General features: G+C 40.3%; 1 protein-coding gene across 4 annotated transcripts in view; it reads right to left on the reverse strand.

Moving 5' to 3' along the window:
* The window catches only part of HTT (huntingtin), a 165,948-nt gene that overhangs the window by 127,556 nt on the left and 18,548 nt on the right, over positions 1 to 19,844 (reverse strand). For all 4 annotated transcript variants that reach the window (XR_011538383.1, XM_070613455.1, XM_008531802.2 and 1 more), the window contains exons 3-6: positions 12,050 to 12,170; positions 6,880 to 6,939; positions 6,413 to 6,492; positions 4,596 to 4,734 (exon numbers count right to left, since the gene is read on the reverse strand). Coding sequence is in view for 3 of the 4 variants with exons in the window: in XM_070613455.1 (XP_070469556.1) it covers positions 4,596 to 4,734; positions 6,413 to 6,492; positions 6,880 to 6,939; positions 12,050 to 12,170 (400 nt within the window). In the remaining variant the exon portion in view is untranslated. The remainder of the gene's footprint in view (positions 1 to 4,595; positions 4,735 to 6,412; positions 6,493 to 6,879; positions 6,940 to 12,049; positions 12,171 to 19,844) is intronic.

Here is a 19,844-nt window from a genome sequence, read left to right on the forward strand (position 1 = left end):
ACTGAGTCAGGGACTTCAATAGGGTCTCACTACTGGAGGTAGGACCATAGGCAAACAAGCAGCAAATTACAGACTGGTTAGTACCTGACATCAATAAGCTTCTCCTTAAGAGTGTGCTTAGCATAAACTGCTTCTCAGAGGCTCATCAACTCTCAGCAAATTTACAGATTAAATCTCTGAAACCAGAGAGGCAAAGAACCAGACCCCTGGCCAGAGGACACCCCCAGAGCCTCCAGTTTCTCCCCTGAGATACCACTCAGACAACCAAGTCAACTGGGTTAAATCTGACAAAGTTTTTTAGCTCCAGGAAAAGATACTGGCATATTAAAGAACTATCTTGAGTGAAAATACACACATATACATCATTGAAATAGTAAATTAAGAATCATCCTATATTAGTCTAAATTTATAAGCACAATGAAAGCTAAACCTTATTATGAAGTCAGCCCCTGGTGAACTTAAATATTTTGGAATAATAAATAATAAAATTGAGTTTGAGAGCTTGAGGGGGTCTTCTCAGGTCAAATCCCACAATCCTGAGAATGCCTCGTAGAAAGGCAGTTGGCAGGAGGTACCTAGACCACGCTTAAAAGGTCTTCTCACAATGAGGAAGGGCGCTAGATTTTAGGTCAGATAGCTCCACTTTTCAAAACACACATGATGACATATTTTTAAGAGTACTTCAAAAGGGAAAAGATGCAAAAATCATTCAACTTTAGAGTGAAAAGCACTTTAGGGAATGGAAATGGAAATTAAAATGTGATGCCAGAACCTACTCATCAGAATGGCTAAACTCAAAAGGACCAACAATCCTGACGTTAGTGAGGATGCAGAGCTGCTGGAATTCTTGCGCACCACTGATGGTAGTACGGCCACTTAGGAGAGCTGCTTGACAGTATCTACCGAAGTTGAAATACACACACCCCGTAGCCCAGCAAATCCACTTGCAGATATCCACAACATAAAGCCGTAACTGTGCTCCAAAAGACATGTACAAGAACAGATACGGCAGCACCCTTCACAATAGCTTAAAACTACAAACAATCCAATGTCCAGGTACAGTAAAATGATACACTGTGGCATATTCATACAACAGAACCGCTAGGCAGCTATAAAAACTGCACGAAGTACTAATACACACAAACACATGAAAAAAACTCACAAACTTAACATTGAACAAAAACAGAAAATAGACAGAAAGAAAACATACTTATACACTTCGACTTGTATAGAATTTAAAAACAGACTCCATGGCATTAGAAGCCACGTCAGTGATTACCTTTGAGGAGGAAGCAGGGAGCAGTGACAGGGAGAGAGTATAAGGGGGCTCCTGGGATGCTGGTTATATTCTATTTCTAGACCTGGGTGGTGGTTACAGGGTAAGTTCACTTTGTGATGATTCACCTATGATTTATGTACTGTCCCGTATATATATTACATGTGAGTAAAATAAAAACCTCATATTCTCAGTCTCTGGCAGGTATCTGGAGGAGGAGAGGACACCAGAGGTAAGGAGACTCCTGATCAAGCAGCCTGGATTGGACATGCAAATCTCGGCTACCCAGATACTCCACCAGAATCAGGTGCACAAGTTCTAACAAACATAAGCTTACAAGGACAAGAAGAACAGGACAGGAACACGAGCAGACTAGAGGCATCAACAAATTTTGGATGCTAGAAAGTAAACAAGTGGTAACTGACTGAATCACAGTAACTGAAGTTCACATGCAAGCTTTTCTGGGAGTTAGGGGAGGAGGTCTGAAGGCCACCAACAAAAAGCAAGCTCACTCAAGCCACAGAACTCCAAGAAAATCTTAGGCTTGGCAGGCGCCAGAGACATCTGAAAGTGGAGTGACTGCAGGGATGAAACAGCTGCTTGTCTAACTGCTCCTTGTGCAAACGACCAACTACTGAACCCCAAGTCTCCCCTCCCATCCAGGTGGCCCAGGACATGGCCTTCCCTTCTCCGTCCCCTGCAAAGACTGGGGCATAATCTCCAGAGATGCTGGCACAGCTGAGGACAGCCATGAGGCACAGAGAGACAACAGAGAAATTAAGAAAAAGTCTGAATTCTGACCAGTGAGGCTGTTAACCCCCTTCCACCCCAGGGTCCCAGGACAAATACAGCCAGGCTTATGGCCCCAAGCAGGAGATTGAAGAATTTTTCTCTAGGGATATTGACTGGCTCAAGAGGAAAAGACTTACTTATACTGACATTTAAAGATCCACAGTGGAAAAGCAGGCTCACCATCCATCACCTCGGGAAGCCCACCAGGGGACAAACCATGCCACACGATTGCTTTCAATAAGCTTTTTAGGGTCTCATTCAAATCTACGTGGACAACTGCTCACATAAAAGAGAAAGACCAGAACAAACAGAACAGAGGAAATCAGAAGAAACAGACAATGCAGAGGTCAAAGGAAGTTGTCAAGAAAATATAATATCCTCAGAAAGATAAGAGTGCATTCATGAAACAAGAAGAGGATGTCAGAAAACATGAGCATTCTGAACACAAGAAAGAGCTCTTAGAAATTAAAAACACAGGGGCTGGCCCCATGGCAGAGTGGTTAAGTTCACACACTCTGCTTCAGTGGCCCAGGGTTTCGCAGGTTGGGATCCTGGGCGCAGACATGGCACCACTCATCAGGCCATGTTGAGGCAGCACCTGACAGGCCACAACTAGAAGGACCCACAAATAAAAAATACACAGCTGTGTACTGGGGGGATTTGGGGTGAAAAAGCAAAACAAAAAAAAGAAATTAACACAGGAGCAGGAACAAAAATTCAACAGAACGGTTTGAGAAGGACATCTCCTAGAAAGTAGGGGACAAAAAAAAGGAAAATAGAAATAAAAGATAACACAGGGGCCAGCCATGTGGCCGAGTGGTTAAGCTCACATGCTCCGCTTCGGCGGCCCAGGGTCTCACCGGTTCGGATCCTGGGTGCAGATCTAGCACCACGCATCAAGCCTTAGTGAGGCGGTGTCTACACAGCACAACTAGAAGGACCTACAACTAGAATATACAACTATGTACCAGGGGGCTTTAGGGGAAAGAAGAAAAAAAATTGGCAACAGACGTTAGCTCAGGACCAATTTTTATTTAAAAAAAAAAAGATAACACAAATGTGCATCAGTCTAGGAGGTCCAACACCTAACTAATGAATTTCAGAGAAAACAAACATGGGCAGCTGGTCAAAGACACATAAAGACACTTCCCAGAGGTGAAGGACAAACGTTCCAAGTTAAAGGCTACCAAGCACCCAGCACTCCTCCCCATACCAAACAATAAAAAGCTTCCAGAGAAGGACACATTCAGAGGCTAAGGAAGGAGGTCTTCTCGATCACCACCCTGAAGACTATCAGAGAAACAAAGCCTTTACATTCCTGAAGGAAGATGATTTCCAACCCAGAGCTCTATACCCAGCCAAGTGTGAGGGAGGACTGGAAGCACCTTTACGAATGCAAAATCTCAAACAATTTACCCCCAGTCCTGCTTTCTCAGGAAGCTGCTAGAGGGTGTGTTTCATCAAAACAAGGGAGTGAGCCTAGAAAGACAAAGACATGGCATCCAGGAATTGGGCACCAACAGGAGAGCAGCAACAGGAATTCCCAGGGTGACAGCAAAGAAAAGTGCTTAGATACCACTGTGCAAGAGACATAGAGAGCATCCTGACCAGGCTGGAGCAGACAGCTAGAGAATTCTAAGACAGATGACTCTGCTGGAGGAAATGGATCCAATAAATTATCTGTCATGTCGAAAATTGTATTGACACACATTTTACAAAGCTACTGGAAGGTGCAAGAAGACATAAATGGCCAAAGAATAATAAGCAAGTGGAAAAGAAGCAATTATTAACTCCAAAAACCCAAAAAGTTGTACAAAGAAAGATAATCATAGCACAGAACACAACTAGCTGTGACTTATTTACTTCGGCATAAGAATGTACACACTGAACACTGATATATAACTATAGCGAAAAGATAGGAGAAGGGTCAGAGCTAAATTCACTTCTTCCACAGTAAAAAATCAAAAGATCCAAAACTAGCAGTGTAAGCATGTTATTTAGAAATGTGGAGAGAAATATCAAAAGAAATACTAATACAGGACTGACCCACAAAAAGGAAGAGATCCAGAATCTGTAATACTCAGGGCCACAATTTCTGGACATTATACACAAAACACTAAAGCGAGTGTAAAGGCCGCTTACTGGGGCGAGGACAAAGAGGAAGTCCAGCGGCCCCAGCAGCTGCAGCGCCCACAAGGTGCCAGCAGTGAGTCCTCTCCCACCTGCCGTCCCAGGACAGTCGCCTTCTCTCAACTAGGTTAAGAGTCAATCTATACACTAAAAATCAATCTCAAACAATGCCTTTGGAATTTGCATCTATAAACCACCCCCCTATTCAACTTTTCACCCCACAGTAAGAAAGCACAAGTGGAAAGAAGCTCTTGGTGTGCTAAAAAATAACAGATTTTAATCCAAATTATGAAGCATAACACAAGTCAACAAGTACTCTCAAATGACCACCTGTCCCCAAAACCTAACTCCCCACAACATTCTTTCTCATGTTTGTGACTTGAAGTAACAATCATACCTTAATTTCATTGTCATTTGCAAAATTCCCAAAAGAAGCCATAATTTTGGGTATAGCTGTAGCCAAGGTCTCCTGAACAGATTCCTCAGGTCTTTTGCTTGTTCGAGTCAGGCAAGGCAAAAGGTTTACCAAGTAAGGCCTGCATATGTGCAAAGGACATAAATTAAAATGAATTTAATGAGAAATATAAGCAATTAGTTTAGTACCTGTTAGGGAAAAGCCAGTTTTTAAATGCTATACAGCTCTTAATGGAACGTGGACAAACCTTAGCTAAAAGAACAGGATAAATGCAGATGAAGTTCAAACTTTGGGAGACACACTTCATTTCTCTTATAATCACAGAGGATTCCAAAAAGCTTGTTTTGAAAATTATTTACAGTAAGTTATAACAGTTAGTAAATACTCATTTTAAATTAGAAAATAATAGATAATATACGAAAATACCACCTAGGAAATAAAAGTCAAGAGGTGAGAATAAGGCTTTTTTGAAAATGGAGCATTACAAAAAAGTTTTTAAGGTGTTCAAATTAAATAAAGCCTTAGAGCTAAGACTTGGCCCTCCAGAGAGAAAAAGCAGAGCATGTAGGACCAGAGAGAAGCGAGTCACAGGACAGAGGCCAACACCATGGGCATTCCCTGAGCCAACACCTGGCGAAGGTGGCAGGCGCCCTCTAGTGGCAGAGATGGGCAACAAGTGGGTCTACAGCTGGGATCACATTAGGGAGGCTAGGCCAGCCTCTCCAAGGACATGAAGTTTTTGCTGAGACCTGAGGGAAGAAACCAAACCAGCCATCAGGAGGAAGAGAATCTGATTTTCTGAAGAAGTAAAATCAGGCCAATGAGTCAAGAGAAAGTGTCTGAGGTGATGGGGGCCCCTGGGGACAAGATCTCCCTGCGCCTCGGTGTGAAGTCTGGGTTTTATCTGAACAGCTCTGGGAAATGAGCAGAGTTTAAGTAAGGGAACAACATGACCCAATCACATTTTTTTAAGGTCAACTTTGGCTGCTGTGTGGAGAACTTCGGATGTGTTGTTTTAGAAATATTACAAATTTTTCAAAATAAGGATAGTAAAAAAAAAAAGTTTTATAAAAAGAAATTTCCTTATTGATTGTATCTCTACAGCCATATAAGATTCTTATTAAAATCAAACTCAGTGGAATAAATCATTGTCTCATATTAATAGTGAGGGTTTTGGCCACTCCACCAGATCCCCAAGGACAGAGCTAAGGGTCTGTGGACATCAGAACATTTTGCTTGTTAGGAGAGAAGGAAGGAGTTGAAAATTGTGGTCCTTTTGTTTTTTAACCCATTAAGATAGAACTGTTTCAACTACTCAAAACTTTATTCATAGTTTAACATTCATACTTTTAACCCATGTAATAAACAAGGCATATTTTTCTATAATTCCTGGAAGCGATAATGAGGTTGGTACTCAATCTTAGAGCATTTGACAAGTATCCCGTCAGCGACTACCATCTGCAGACACCGTTATCGGTGTTGGGCTGCAGCAGGGAACAGACAGGGAAGACTCTGCTGTCCTGGGCCGTACATCTCCCATGTCTCTTGGGGGAGGGTGGCAACAAGTACACTGATAAAGTGCGTTGAGAATACCTCTGAAAGGAATAGGTGCTACAAAGAAAAAATAAACAGGACAACATCAACTGCAATTTGGAGGGGCAAAGGCGGGCAACTTGAGACAGGGCAGACAGGGAAGACCCCTGAAGAAGTGACATCTGAGCTGAGAGATGTAAAGAGTCCATAGGAGCTAGTCCTCCACCAAAAAAAATTCTCATAATAATCCAGAGCGTACAATTTACCTGCATTTCTGAGGCCGAACTAGGTGAGCCAGCTCAGCAAACCTCCACAGGGCAGCACGCAGGCTCCGAGGAGCACCGTTCTGAGTGGATTTAATGAGTGGCATGTTATATTTCAGTCACAGACAGTAGTTACCAAGAGGACTTCATATGAACGAAAGCATTTTTTTACTGTTAATTTCTATTTTCAGAGAAAAGACCACTCAAGTGCACATCTACTTGAGAAATTTTAAAGTCTAGTGGACTTGAGTGATAAAGATACAAAAAATAAATTACCACTTTTAATTCCCATCTCATCTAATAAATAATGAAGAATGACCTTATGAAGAAAAGTGAAACAACAGTCCATTTTACCAAACAGCATTTCCTTCTAACATTTTTACTTATAAAATAAAAGATAAAATTTCACATATACTGCTCAATACAGTGAAACAGTACCATTTTTTCAATAATGTAAAATAAAAGCCTACCTTTTTAATTTCCTTATAGAGTTCTAACTGTAACCTTGGAAGATTAGAATCCATCAAAGCCTACAACAAAACACAAGAGATTTGTTCATGGAAGACACATTCCACTAGCAGTTCTAAAGAAAACTAAAAGGCAACTAAAATGCCAATTTGGGGGCAAAGTAGAATATAATAGCAACTAAACTAAGAACCTATTCATTAAGAAAGGAGCATATATATGCAGGAAGTTACTGAATAAACTAAATACAGGTCATTCACTTGAATAAAAAAATGTTGGGAAAAGAATTAAACTTTTATTACAATCAAATACTACACAATAACAAACTTAAATGGTAGATGGTTCAAATCAAATCTACAGTTCTTATATTAAATCTTTAATATTCAATGAGTAAAAGAATAACCTGAAAAGTTTCTTTCTTCATTGAAGTACACTCTGTTGAATGATCCAACATTAGCAATGCCCTCCAGTCTGCAGTGCCAGGGAAGCAGTGGGTGTACTTTAAGACGAGAGCCTCTCGCTCTAGGAACACACCTCTTGATGCAGAAGCCCACGTCCTTTCTGAAGGTCTGGTCCTCCCTTGATGCACAGATGCTCCTAGCCCCACGGCCCCAGTGACCCTCTGAACCCAGTGGCAGTTGGGAGCCTCACGCTCCTCACAGCACATTTCTCGTCCCCTCCCTGGTCAGTTATGGGCCAAACCAAAACAAGTGGCCATGTGGCCAACTTCAACCCCATAAGAATGGCTGATGGCAACACAAAGTTCATGTTAGAGAGGGCTTCTCAAGATGGAAGGAAGGGAGAGGAAAAACTTCTGTGCCCTACTCTCACCTGTAGGAACCCTCTCTTCTGAAAGGGTATTGCCAATGTCTTGTCCACCAAGAAGAGAGGAAGGAAAGATGTAAACAAGCCTCAACAGAAAAGCCCTCCTTCTTTCATGTGATATACAGCATCTGATGTCTACAAACCAAACTGGTCTTAGTAAACTCATGTGAGGTCACCTACTGGTTCAGTGAGCTTGAAAATCAAAAGCAGAATCACACTTTGGGAGGTTCTGAAGTATGATAATGTCTCAGAAATTTTTAAATCCTAATTCTGTTGTTTCAGTTTGTACTAAAAATCCTTAACGGAGCAAACCAAAATGGACAAACATATGTTAAAACACTACTTTGCAGAGGCCGGCCAAGTGGCTAAGTGGTTAAGTTTGCACCCTCTGCCTCAGTGGCCCAGGGTTTTGCTGGCTCAGACCCTGGGCACAGACATGGCACCACTCATCAGGCCATGCTAAGGCAGCATCCCACATAGCACAACCAGAAGGACTTACAACTAGAATATACAACTATGTACTGGGGGACTTTGGGGAGAAAAAGAAAAAACAAACATTGGCAACAGATGTTAGGTCAGGTGCCAATCTTTAAAACAAAAGAGAGACTGGCCAGAAGTGGTGGGAACAGCCAGAGCCCCAGACCTCCATGATAAAGTATTCCCATAGTGAAGATGACCCAGGCAGGAGGGGTGTGAGGACAGGGGTCTGGGTATTTCAACATGGAGGGGAGACTGGACCTCTGGCTTCCTTTAAAAAAAGAGGAAAAGAAACCCACGCTACTTTGCAAATAAAACTAGGAGACATATTAAAGTTTTATTTTGTTTTATAAACTAATATCAAACATTTTATAACAAGAGAAAAACCAAACCTCAAACCCCTAACAATAGCACAACATCAGCTCTCACAGCCACTGGGTGATGGTAATATACCATCTGATCCCTCCTTGCTGCTGAACCCACCTCCACACTGAAGCAGGCACGCGCTCAGCTGTCTCCTCAGGGGCATTCCCAATGCCACCATCCTAGTTCTAGACTCCACTCTCTTCCCTGGACTACTCAGCCTCTAAGGCAGGCTACACGTTGTCACCATGTTACTCTTCCTAAATAAAGCACTCATCAGACCACATCAAAAATCTTCAAGAACTCCTCATTCTCTACCAAGTAAAGTACGAACCCCTTGAACTCACCCTCGACACCTCCCATTCTCTGGCAGCACACACCGGGGCCACCCTCCTCTGTGAGCCTGTGGAGGTTTCCTGGTGCCCCCTAGAGGCAGGATGCTGCAGTGGTTAAGAAGGTCCCGAATCTCCACGCTCACCTACTAGCCACCGCCTCGAGGAAGCCTTTTCTGCCTCCCTCATCAGAAATCATCTCAGCCTCCTGACTGCCGTGATGAGTTGTCAACATCTCTCAGAACTTAGAGTTTATACTACGCATTAAGTTATTTCAGTATAAACATGCTTCCTCCCCAAGACGTAAAATACTTGAGGGCAGGGGCATGATGTCAGGCTGAAGCAGATCCCCAGTGCATTTTCCTGCATAAATGAAAAGCAAAATGTGCTCCATTTTCTTGGGTCATATAGAGTCTGGTCCTTATCATAAGCATATAACAATACTCATTAGAAAACTAAAGTCTGGAACCTGACTCCTAAGGGACTCCTCCTGTGTTCCTGCCCAACCCTGGCCTAGGGCCATCCACATTCTCCCAAACATGTCCTTCCTCTGCCACAATGAGAACAAATCTGGCCAGACCCTGATCTCACTCCCAGCCTGCTGAACCTGAGTCTAGAGCATTTGAGGAAGCAGAAATTTGAGCACAGCCAAACCCCGTGATGCCCAACTTTAAGGAGAAAGAGGAGGTTTAGAGAGACTGACCTCATCCCATGTTCAGGGGCATAACATGAGAAGCTGGAATCTCTGCACTGGGAGACTAGAAACAAAGAACAGGAAAAGGGAAGAAATAGGGAAATGGCCAGGAAGAGAACCCAGGACCTAAAGTTACGACCCAGGGTCACGGCCCACAATTCCCAAACATACACCAAGCTATTCTGCCCAGCAGTTCTTGGAAACAGGTTTCTGAAGACGACAGGCTTAAAAACAGAACAACGCCTATGTGTAAAATGACCAATCGGAGCAGTTTGGGATCACTCTGTTCTTTCTGCCCTCCTTAATTCCTCTCTTGCCATGAACCAAGGTAACATGTGGTGCCCTCTTTAGGTTTTCTGATTCTAAGGGTCAAAATTCGAGAACTGAAATGTCAGAAAAAGCCCAGCCTGGTCCTGCCAATTGGAATAATAAAAGCAACAAGGATATTTAGTGCTGGAGAGAAGTAAGTGTAACTGAAAAATATCTGCAAGTACGCTGTGGGACCCCATGCACATGTGAATGTCACAATGGACCATCTGGCATAGAGAATAAGGTTAAACGACCACTGGCCATTATATCATATTGGGAGGGGGGATGAAAGCAAAAGCATGAAACGCAGGTGAAGGAAGACCAGGTGCCTACCACGAGATGAAAGAGGGATCTCCCAAAGGCTGCTCCTGACTGAGGGAGCTAGAGTCCCGTGGCCACAGGGAAGCCAGCATCCTGAGCACAGAAAGCATGACTCGCCAAGAAACGATCTGCTGCCAGACGGGACGGACTCCTTGAGCAACAGGAGACCATGCAATCCACAGGACGGAAAATGGAGAGCGGCTGGTGCTCTCGCATGCCCCTCAATCTCTTTGGGTAAGAATGTAAGAATCTCATTACCAATAAGAATACGTCTTACCACTCTGGGGACCAGCAAGTGGCCAGGATGATGCCAAGCACATCTTGAACATAACTGCATTTGATCCTCACACATACAAGCACTGACACACACTGCCAAAACCTTGTCTGATTGCCTTTATAGTGAAGGCTCATAAAATCAAATACATTCCCCAAAGTTGTCCAGATAGTAGAGGGCAGAGGCAAGATTCAAATGCAGGTCTCTTTCACTCCAAAATCTACGTACATCCACGGGGAAATGAGGCCTCAATCGCCTTAAACACAGGAGTAAAGGGGTGATCATCTGCCTGAGGAAGGCTGGACCCACGAAGGAAAAAGGAAGGATAATTTCTTGGCCAATGTAAAATGTGACCACTCTCCAGAGAAAGGCCTTGGGAAGACTCCAAAGAACAATTTTGTTTCTCAAAATCCTAACGAGAAGGGAATTAGTCAACTAACCTATGTTAGGTTGGAGTTGTTGGCTGATCTAGGCAAGTAAATATTATTAGAAAGAGAGCCTTCAAGGAAAATGAAGATGCAGCCTCTTCTCAAAGCGTTATCAAAATTTCAGGGGTAGAACTTAAAGCAGTGGAGAAAAATAAGAAAGACTGGAAAGATCCAATAAACAAGGATCCCTGCAGAGGAGAAAGTAAGGTACATTTTCTCCACAACCATTATCAAGAAATGGTTTTTGGAGAAAGTGTCAAGAACTACATCAGAGAACCTTCCTTGGTGCTGGCTAGCCTACAGTGGGAATATCTAAAGTTGGACACGCAATTCAAAAGGCCTGTTCATAAACTCAAAGGTGGCCTAGAAGGTGACCAGGATGGGTTGGGGATGCACACCAGGAAAGGGGCAGAATGAGAAAAACAAGGATAGCTTTTCAATACATCAAGAATTATGGAAGAAGGACTTTATCCTCAATGGCAGCAGAAAACAGAAAAAGGGAACAGTAGATGAAAGCTATGGTGATCGTGGGCACAAACTACATAAGCGAGCCATAACAGAAGACAAGTATACCCTTCTCTCTCCTTACCTCACTTATCATCCAAGGGGCTTTGGCTTTCCGGCTTTACCATTCTTTTCTGGGAACTCCTTTCTCCCCAGTTACGTCACACTAAGTCCAGCTAATCTACTATAGAACTCACGTCTTCACCTGCAAATAGTACTGCCTGACCCAGGTCTTAGGAGGAACAGGGAAAGGAAATGAAAGAAAGGAGGCTAGAGACACCAAAGACAGATTCTATTCACCCATTCCTCTGTCTTCTCAGAGTCTGAGGGTTTCTCTGGGCTTTGCCAATCAAAAGTTGGTGCCTGTAGTGACATTCTCCCCAAGAGCACCCAGTGGCCACCATCAGTGCCCATCCCTGACCTACACACTGCACAGGCACAAGCGTAAACACAGTCCCTTCTGATTCAGCAGGTGTGGCAAGCACACTGGCACCTACCAGAGCACCTCCAAACCACATACCATGAATGAAAAAAGTTCAGACATCCTAAGGGACTCTGCTACTCAAAACAAAAGAACACTCCATTATGGTTTCCTCTCTGAGTCTGTAATAATTACAGCTTGGAGAACACCGTCCACAGGATTCTTACTTTTATGACTTTGTTGAGGCATTCGTCAGCCACCATCCTGACATCTGACTCTGCGTCATCACTGCACAGCAGAAAAAGTTCCATAGCGATGCCCAGAAGTTTCTGAAATTCTGGAGAATTTCTGAGTAAAAAAAAAGAGAGACTGTCACACCCAAGAGGAGCCTAAGACATGAAAACGAAATGTAATGAGGTATCTTGTATCCTATATGGGATTCTGGAACAGAAAAAAGACATGACATAAAAATTAAGGTTAATAGTATATCAATATTGATCCATTAATTGTGAAAAATGAACCGTGGTAATGTAAAACACTAATAATTGGGTTAACCGAATGTAAGGTACACAGGAACTCTTTATATTATCTTTGTAATTTTTGTGTAAATCTAAAACTACAGTAGTCCCCCCTTATCTGCAGGGGATACATTCCAAGACCCCCATGATGCCTGAAACTGTGGATAGTATGGAACCATATAGAGACTATGTTTTTTCCGATACATACATACCTAGGATAAAGTTTCATTTATAAATTTGGCACAGAGATTAACAACAATAACTAATAATAAAATAGAACAGTTTTAACAACATACCATAATAAAAGTTACAACAGTTCTTAGCAACCTCAGCATACAATTTTTTCTTTCCTTATTAAGTAGAGAGCTTTCTTTCACCTTTTCACTTAAAGGAAGCATTTTACGGCCTCTCTTTGGCATATCCAAACTGCCAGTATCACTACTCTCGTGCCTTGAGGTCATTATTAAGTAAAATAAGGGTCACTTGAAAACAAGCACTGTGATACAGCAGGTCAATCTGATAACCTAGACTGCTACTAAGTGATGAATGGGTGGGTAGTTTATACAGCATGGACCCGCTGGACAAAGGGATGATTCACGTCCTGAGTGGGACAGAATGGGACAGGGCAAGATTTCATCACACTACTCAGAACGGCATGCAATTTAAAACTTATGAATTGTTTATTTCTGGAATTTTCCATTTAATATTTTCAGACTGCGACTGACCGTGGGAAATTGAAACCACAGAAAGCAAAACCACAGATAAGGGGACTACCGTATTCTAAAATTTAAAAGTCTACTTAAAAAAAAAGAAGAGCCTGAACTTGCAAGACAAATCTCATCTTTTTCAAGTTTTAATTAAAAAGTCTTGAACGGATACTGCTTTATGTGTTTTTTAACTCAATTTAAAAAAGAAAAAAAAAAGACACTGCTTCAGATACTCAAACCCCAGATAGCCTCTCTGCCAGCAGGTCACTTTTACTCACACTTAACAATATTCTTGGAACCTTGAAAATCAGTATACCAATACAACTGTTTTACTCCTTTTTAATCTTGCTTTCAATATGCTCTAAAGTACAATCATATTTCACTGTAGACTCAACTTACTCATGGTAAGGCTATGTTTTTATTGCTCTATCACAGTCTTACAAAAACTGGAGTTGATGCAATATTTGTAAAGGATTTTAAATGTTTATCGAGAGCCTGTTTAGGCTGACGTGATCCAATTTGTTAAACATAGCCAAGACAGAGATAAGCTGATGGGCCACGTACACGAAACTAATTTCACAGCATTGTGAAGTATGGCAATGCAATAAGACAGCCCGTGAATAATGCTGCAATTCTTGAAACATCAAAATCAGATTGCTGTTTCATGATCTCAATCTAAAATATCCTGAAATGGAGTCTCCCTCAGCCTTTCTCTCTACATCATAATTCCTACCAATAGTTGGAAGAGCAGTGAGCCCAGGAGAAAGCCAAGGACCACATCAGTAATGATCAACAAATGCAAGCAAGAAACAAAGCACATCACTCAGCAATATTTCAGACCTCATCTCTGTGGAGTACCGCTGTGGATAAAGGATTAAGCAGGAAAGGTCCATAAGAGGCTTGCATAGCATTCACACACTGCTCAAAGCAGTGCTGTCTACAGAAATATAATATGAGCTACTTATGTGATTTTAGATTTTCTAATAGACATCAAAAATAAAAACAGGTTAAATTAACTTAATATTTCATTTAACAAAATATATTCAAAATATTATTATTTCAACATGTAATCAAAAACAAGAAATTATTGAGATACACAACAATCTTTTTTACAGCACATCTCAATTTAGACAAAATTTTCATCAGAAATACTTTATCTGTATTTAGACTTCATAAAATTCAGTTGAAAAAGTAGGTTCACTTGCAACTAGCAGATACATAAGTTCTGGATATCTAATGCACAACGCAGTGATTATAGTCAATAATACTACATCACAAACTTCAAAGTTACTAGGAGACTAGATCTTAACTGTTCTCAACACAAAAAAGAAATAACTATGTGATTTAATAAAGGTTTTAGCTAATGCTAATCATAGCATTGCATACCACTGCATAGCAATCATATTGCAATATGTAAATGTACCAAACCAACACGTTGTACACCTCAAACTTACACGTTATATGTCAATCATTTCTCAACTTTCAAAAAAGAAAAAAGGTAGGTATATATACCATTTCCAATTAGGCTTAGAAGTGCTCCAATAACTAAATCCAAACTTGATTTTTTTAATTTTAATTTAATAAAATAGATATAGGGCTAATCAGGTTATCTATTTCTGCTTTAGGGAGCTTTAGAAGTTTGTCTTTCAAGAAACTTTTCCATTTCATCCAAGTTGTCAAATTAATTGGCATAAAGTTATTCACAATATTCTTATAATCCTTTTAATATCTATACAACATATACTGATATCATCTCCCTCATTCCAGATATCAGTAATTTGTGACTTCACTCTTTCTTTCCTGACCAGTCTTATTAATTTTACTGATGTTCTCAAAGAACCTGCTTTTGGTTTTATTGATTTCCTATAGGTTGTTTTCTGTTTTACTAAGTTCCATTCTTATCTTTATTATGTCCATTCTTCTGCTAAATTTGGGTTTCACTTGCTCTTCTTTTTCAAGTTTCCTAAGTTGAAAGCTGAGGCAATGATTTGAGACCTTTCTTTTCTAAAATAGGCATTTAGTGCTATAAATTTCCCTTTAATATGCTATAGCAGCATACCAGAAGCTTTGAAATCCTTTGTTTTTATTTCAATCAGTTCAAAATACTTTTAAATTTCCCTTTTGACTTCTTTGATCCATGGGTAACATGGAGATGTGTTATATGTTTTCCACATATTTGAGGCTTTTCCAGGTTATCTTTCTGTAACAGCTTCCAATCTAATTACACTGAGGTCAGAGAGCATACTTTGTATGATCTGAGTCCTTTTACATTTAGAGACTTGTTTTATGGCCCAGCATACGGTCTATCTTGGCAAACGTCCTGTGAGCACTTGAGGAGAGTGTGTCCTCTGCTGTTCTGGGTGGAGCGTACATAACTGTCAATCAGGACACAGGGGCAGATAGTGTTTTCAAGTCTTCTAGATCCAGATTTTAAGTTTACACGTTCTAAGAATTTTTGAGAGAGGCTGTTGAAATCTCTGACTATAACTGTGGATTTGTCTATTTCTCCTTGCAGTTCTATCAGGTTTTGCTTCACGTATTTTTTAAACCCTGTACTTAGGTATATCAACACGCAGGACTGTTATGTCTACTGATGAACTGGTGCCTTTATCATTATGAAATGACCATCCTATTCCTGGTAACAGCCTTTGATTAGGAATCCACTTTGTCTGATATTAATATAACCCATTTAGCTTTCATCTGATTAGTGTTAGCATGGTGAACTTCTTTCCACTCTTTTACTTTTAACCTATTTGTGTCTTTATATTTAAAATGGGTTTCTCATAGGCAGTCTAGACTGGGTCTTGCTTTTTCATCGACTCTGAAAAATCTTTTACAATTAATGTCATTATTGATATAACTAGGTTTAAATGTACCAGTGTACCATTTCTTTCCTAGTTGTCCCACATGCTCTTATAAGCCTTTTTCCCTATTTCTACCTTCTTTTGGCTTGAGTATTTTTATGATTCCATTTTCTCTCCTTTTTGGTATACTGACTATAACTGTTGTGCTTTTACTTGTTGCTTCACTGCTTATAGCATATATCTTTAATTTATCACAATCTGCATAGTGATATTATACCACTTCACATATAGCATAAGAAACTAACAGTGTATTGTATTAGTTTCCTGTGGCTGTGTAACAATTTACTAGAAACTGGGTGGCTTTAAAACACAGTAATTTATTGTCTCTCAGTCATGGAGGCCAGAAGTACAAAATCAGTATCGCTGAGTCACAATCAAGGTATTGGCAGTGCTGTGCTCCCTCCAGAGACTCTAAGGGAAAACGGCTCCTTGACCCTTCCAGCTCTAGCTGCTGCCAGCATTCCTTGGCTGGTGGTTGCATCACTCCAATTTTCAAGGCCAGCATCTTCAAATCTGCCTTTGTTTCATCTTCACATCACCTCCTGTATGTGTGCGTGTGTGCATAAAATTCCCCTCTGCCTCCTTTTTATAAGGATACATGTGACTGCACTTAGGGCCCACCTGGACAACCCAGCATAATCTATCTCAAGATCCTTAACTTACTCACATCTGTAAAGACCGCTTTCCCTTAGAAGGTAACATTTACACAGGATTCCGGGGATTAGGACCTGATATGTTTGAGGGGAGGAAGCATTATTCTGCCTACCACAAGCGTATTTCCATTTCTGCTCTTGGGGCCTTCAAGCTATTATTGTCATATATTTTACTTCTACATGCTATAAACCTCACAATCAATTAAATTTTTAGGAGATTAAAAATACGGGGGAAAGTCTTATATTTACCCACTCTAGTTACCACTTCCATAGCTTTCCAATCCTTCATGTAGATCCAGATTTCTATCTGGTATCATTTCCCTCCTACCTGAAACACTTCTTGTCTCTTACAGTGGTTGCCTGCTGGACATAAATTATTTCAGCCTTTGTATGTGTGAAAAAGTCTTTATTTCACCTTTGTTTTTGAGAGAGAGATTTTTACTAGGTATAGAGTCTATGGGTTTTTCCTTCTCAGAACTTTATAGATGGTGTTCCACTGACTTCTGGCATACACTGTTTCCAATGAGACACCCACTGTCACTCTTACCCTTGTTCAACTTAGGTGTTTTTTATGTCTTTTTCTCAACATATTTAACCTTTTCTCTAGCTCCCTGAACACATGAAATACAGTTACAGTAACTGTTGTAATGTTTCTGTGAACCACTTTTACCACCTGTGCAATTTCCAGGTCCGCTTGACTTGATTTTTCTCACTATGAATCACATCTTTCTGCTTCTTTGTATTCCTGATCATTTTTGAATGGATGCCAGACCTTGTAACTTTTATCTCACTGGGTGCTATATACTTTCGAATTCCCGTAAATATTCTTCACCTTTACTCTAGAATGCAATTATGTTACTTTGGAAGAGTATGATCCTCTTGGATTTTGCTTTTAAGCTTCCTTAGGCAGGATCAGAACAACATCTCAGTCTACGGCTAAGTCAGCCCTGTTGTTAAGGCAAACCCTTCTGAGTCCTACAACCAACGCCCCACGAAGGATGAGGTTTCCACTCTGGCTGGTGTGAATAGGAGCTCTTCCAGGGTCATTTTTCACAAGCATGTGTGTATCAATACTCAGTTAAGACTTGAGAGCCACTCTGCAGGTCTCCAGAGATCGCTCTGTGCAGCTCTCTCCTCTTTGGGTATGCCCCCATGGGCTCTAGCCACCTTGGTCTCTTGGGACTACCAGCTCTGTCTTCTCAGTTCCACAACCACTGGGCTCTGCCTGGGTGTCCCCTCCTCATGTCATGGCCAAGAAACTCCCTTCAGGTATCAATCTGGGGAAATCATAGGGCTCCCACATTAGTTTTCCATTTTTCCAGGATTGCTATTGTTCTTTGCCTTGATGCCCAGTGCCTTGGAAACCATTGTTACATATATTTTAACCATTATCAATTGTTTTAGGCAGGAAGGCAAATCCTGTCCCTGTTACTTATCTTAGCTAAAAAAAACAATCTTTCTTGATTTATCTTAATTTTTTAACATATTAATATCTTTTCTGATAACAAATATAAATATCTACCAGTCATCTTTTATAAAATTAACTAACATTCCCTTCTATAAATGTATAAACTTTTCAACTCCCCTATCGGTAAGTCATTAAGATTATTTCTAATTTTCTAATGGGATAAACAGCACTGCACCAACATCATCACACCCTTGACTAAGGATAAATGCCTGAAGTGAAACTGCTAAGTCAAACACAGATGACAGTCTACAGCTTTATATTTTGCCAAATTGCCTTTTAAGAAAGTTGTATCACCTCTGATGAAATCTTGAGTACTTTCTGTTTGCCAATTGACAGGTAAAAAATGTTATTTTGTTTTAGTCTCATTCTACCGATTACTAGTAAATTTGAACATTTTTCCATAGGAAGCATGAAATAAGTGTTAGCTATTTACGTTTATTGGCCCAGTCATATTTCTTCTTCTCTGAACTACCTATTCACGGTCTTTGGCTATTTTTCTATTAGCTTGATAGTCTTTTTCTTAATGACTATAATTGCTCTTTATGCAGGCTACTAAGCCTCTGATATATATGCTGTCAATACTTTCCCCAAGTTGAATTTACTTTTGCGTTTAAGATGGTCTTTGTCATACTGAACTATATTCCAGCCAAAACAATTTTTTCCTTTATATTGTTAGTCTTCCTTAGCCTAAGATTAAATGTTCTTTTGGTAGTTTTTACATTTATGTAATTAATCTGACACTTGTGTTTGTTTGCAACGAGGTACACAATTTCCCCTAAATAGTCAGTTGGTTCAACAGCCCACTATTGCCCTACTAATACAAAATGCGACTTTCATCATAAATTCATACACGCAGATACACACACACTTCCCTAACTTTCTATTCTATACCTTCTTCAGTGTCTAATAGCAATTTTAATGTGATGTGCACATGGTCTCACCAAATTAATGATGGTTTCAGATTTTCTTTGCAACAGTTTGTGTATTTATTCTTGTAGCTGAACAAGTTCAAAAATACCCCTACTAGAATTTTGATCAAGATCATTTGAAATTTACAGATTAATTTAGAGAAAATTCAACTTTATGATAAAATCTTCCCATCTGGGAAGGAAAGTACTCACTTATACTTTTCAGGAAAATCAATAGGGTCTTTATGTAGTTTGTGCATATTTCTTGTAATTCCTTGAAATGCTATACGTTGGTGCTACTATGATTTGGATCTCAAACCATTATATTTTCTAACTGATTTATGCTAACATATGGAAAATCTATGGATTTCTATATATTTATTTTTACTCAACCACCTTGTCAAGCACACTTGCTTACATGAGGGTTCCTAGGTATTCCCAAGAGGATACTAGTTAAAAACAAATCCCTAGACTCCACCTGAACAGAAAGTTTAAGAGTGTTGGAGAAAGAGGGCAATGAGGTATCATCATTACTGTATTTTTGACAAATTTTCCAGATGATTTTGATGCTCATCCACATTTAGGAACCAGTAGGTCAGACCACCAAATCAAGAGCTCAAGCAGACTAATAGTCACAACGTACCAGAAGTTTCAGATGACTTCTCACATTAAAAACTCCACAAGCTGCCACTGAAATAACCCCACTGGAGATAAGGTCAGTAAATCACAGAAGCTACAAGAATGTACCAAAGACTTAGTTACATTCAAGGAGAGATCACAAGAAATACCAGCCATCAAGAAGATTTCATAAAACATTATATATACATAAAATAGCCACTTCAGCTCTACCCTCTGAAATTCCTACAAAGTATGGAAAGCATCTTAAAACAAACTTGTTCTTTGA

This window comes from Equus przewalskii, chromosome 3 (assembly GCF_037783145.1).
Source record: "Equus przewalskii isolate Varuska chromosome 3, EquPr2, whole genome shotgun sequence".
Taxonomy (NCBI): domain Eukaryota; kingdom Metazoa; phylum Chordata; class Mammalia; order Perissodactyla; family Equidae; genus Equus; species Equus przewalskii.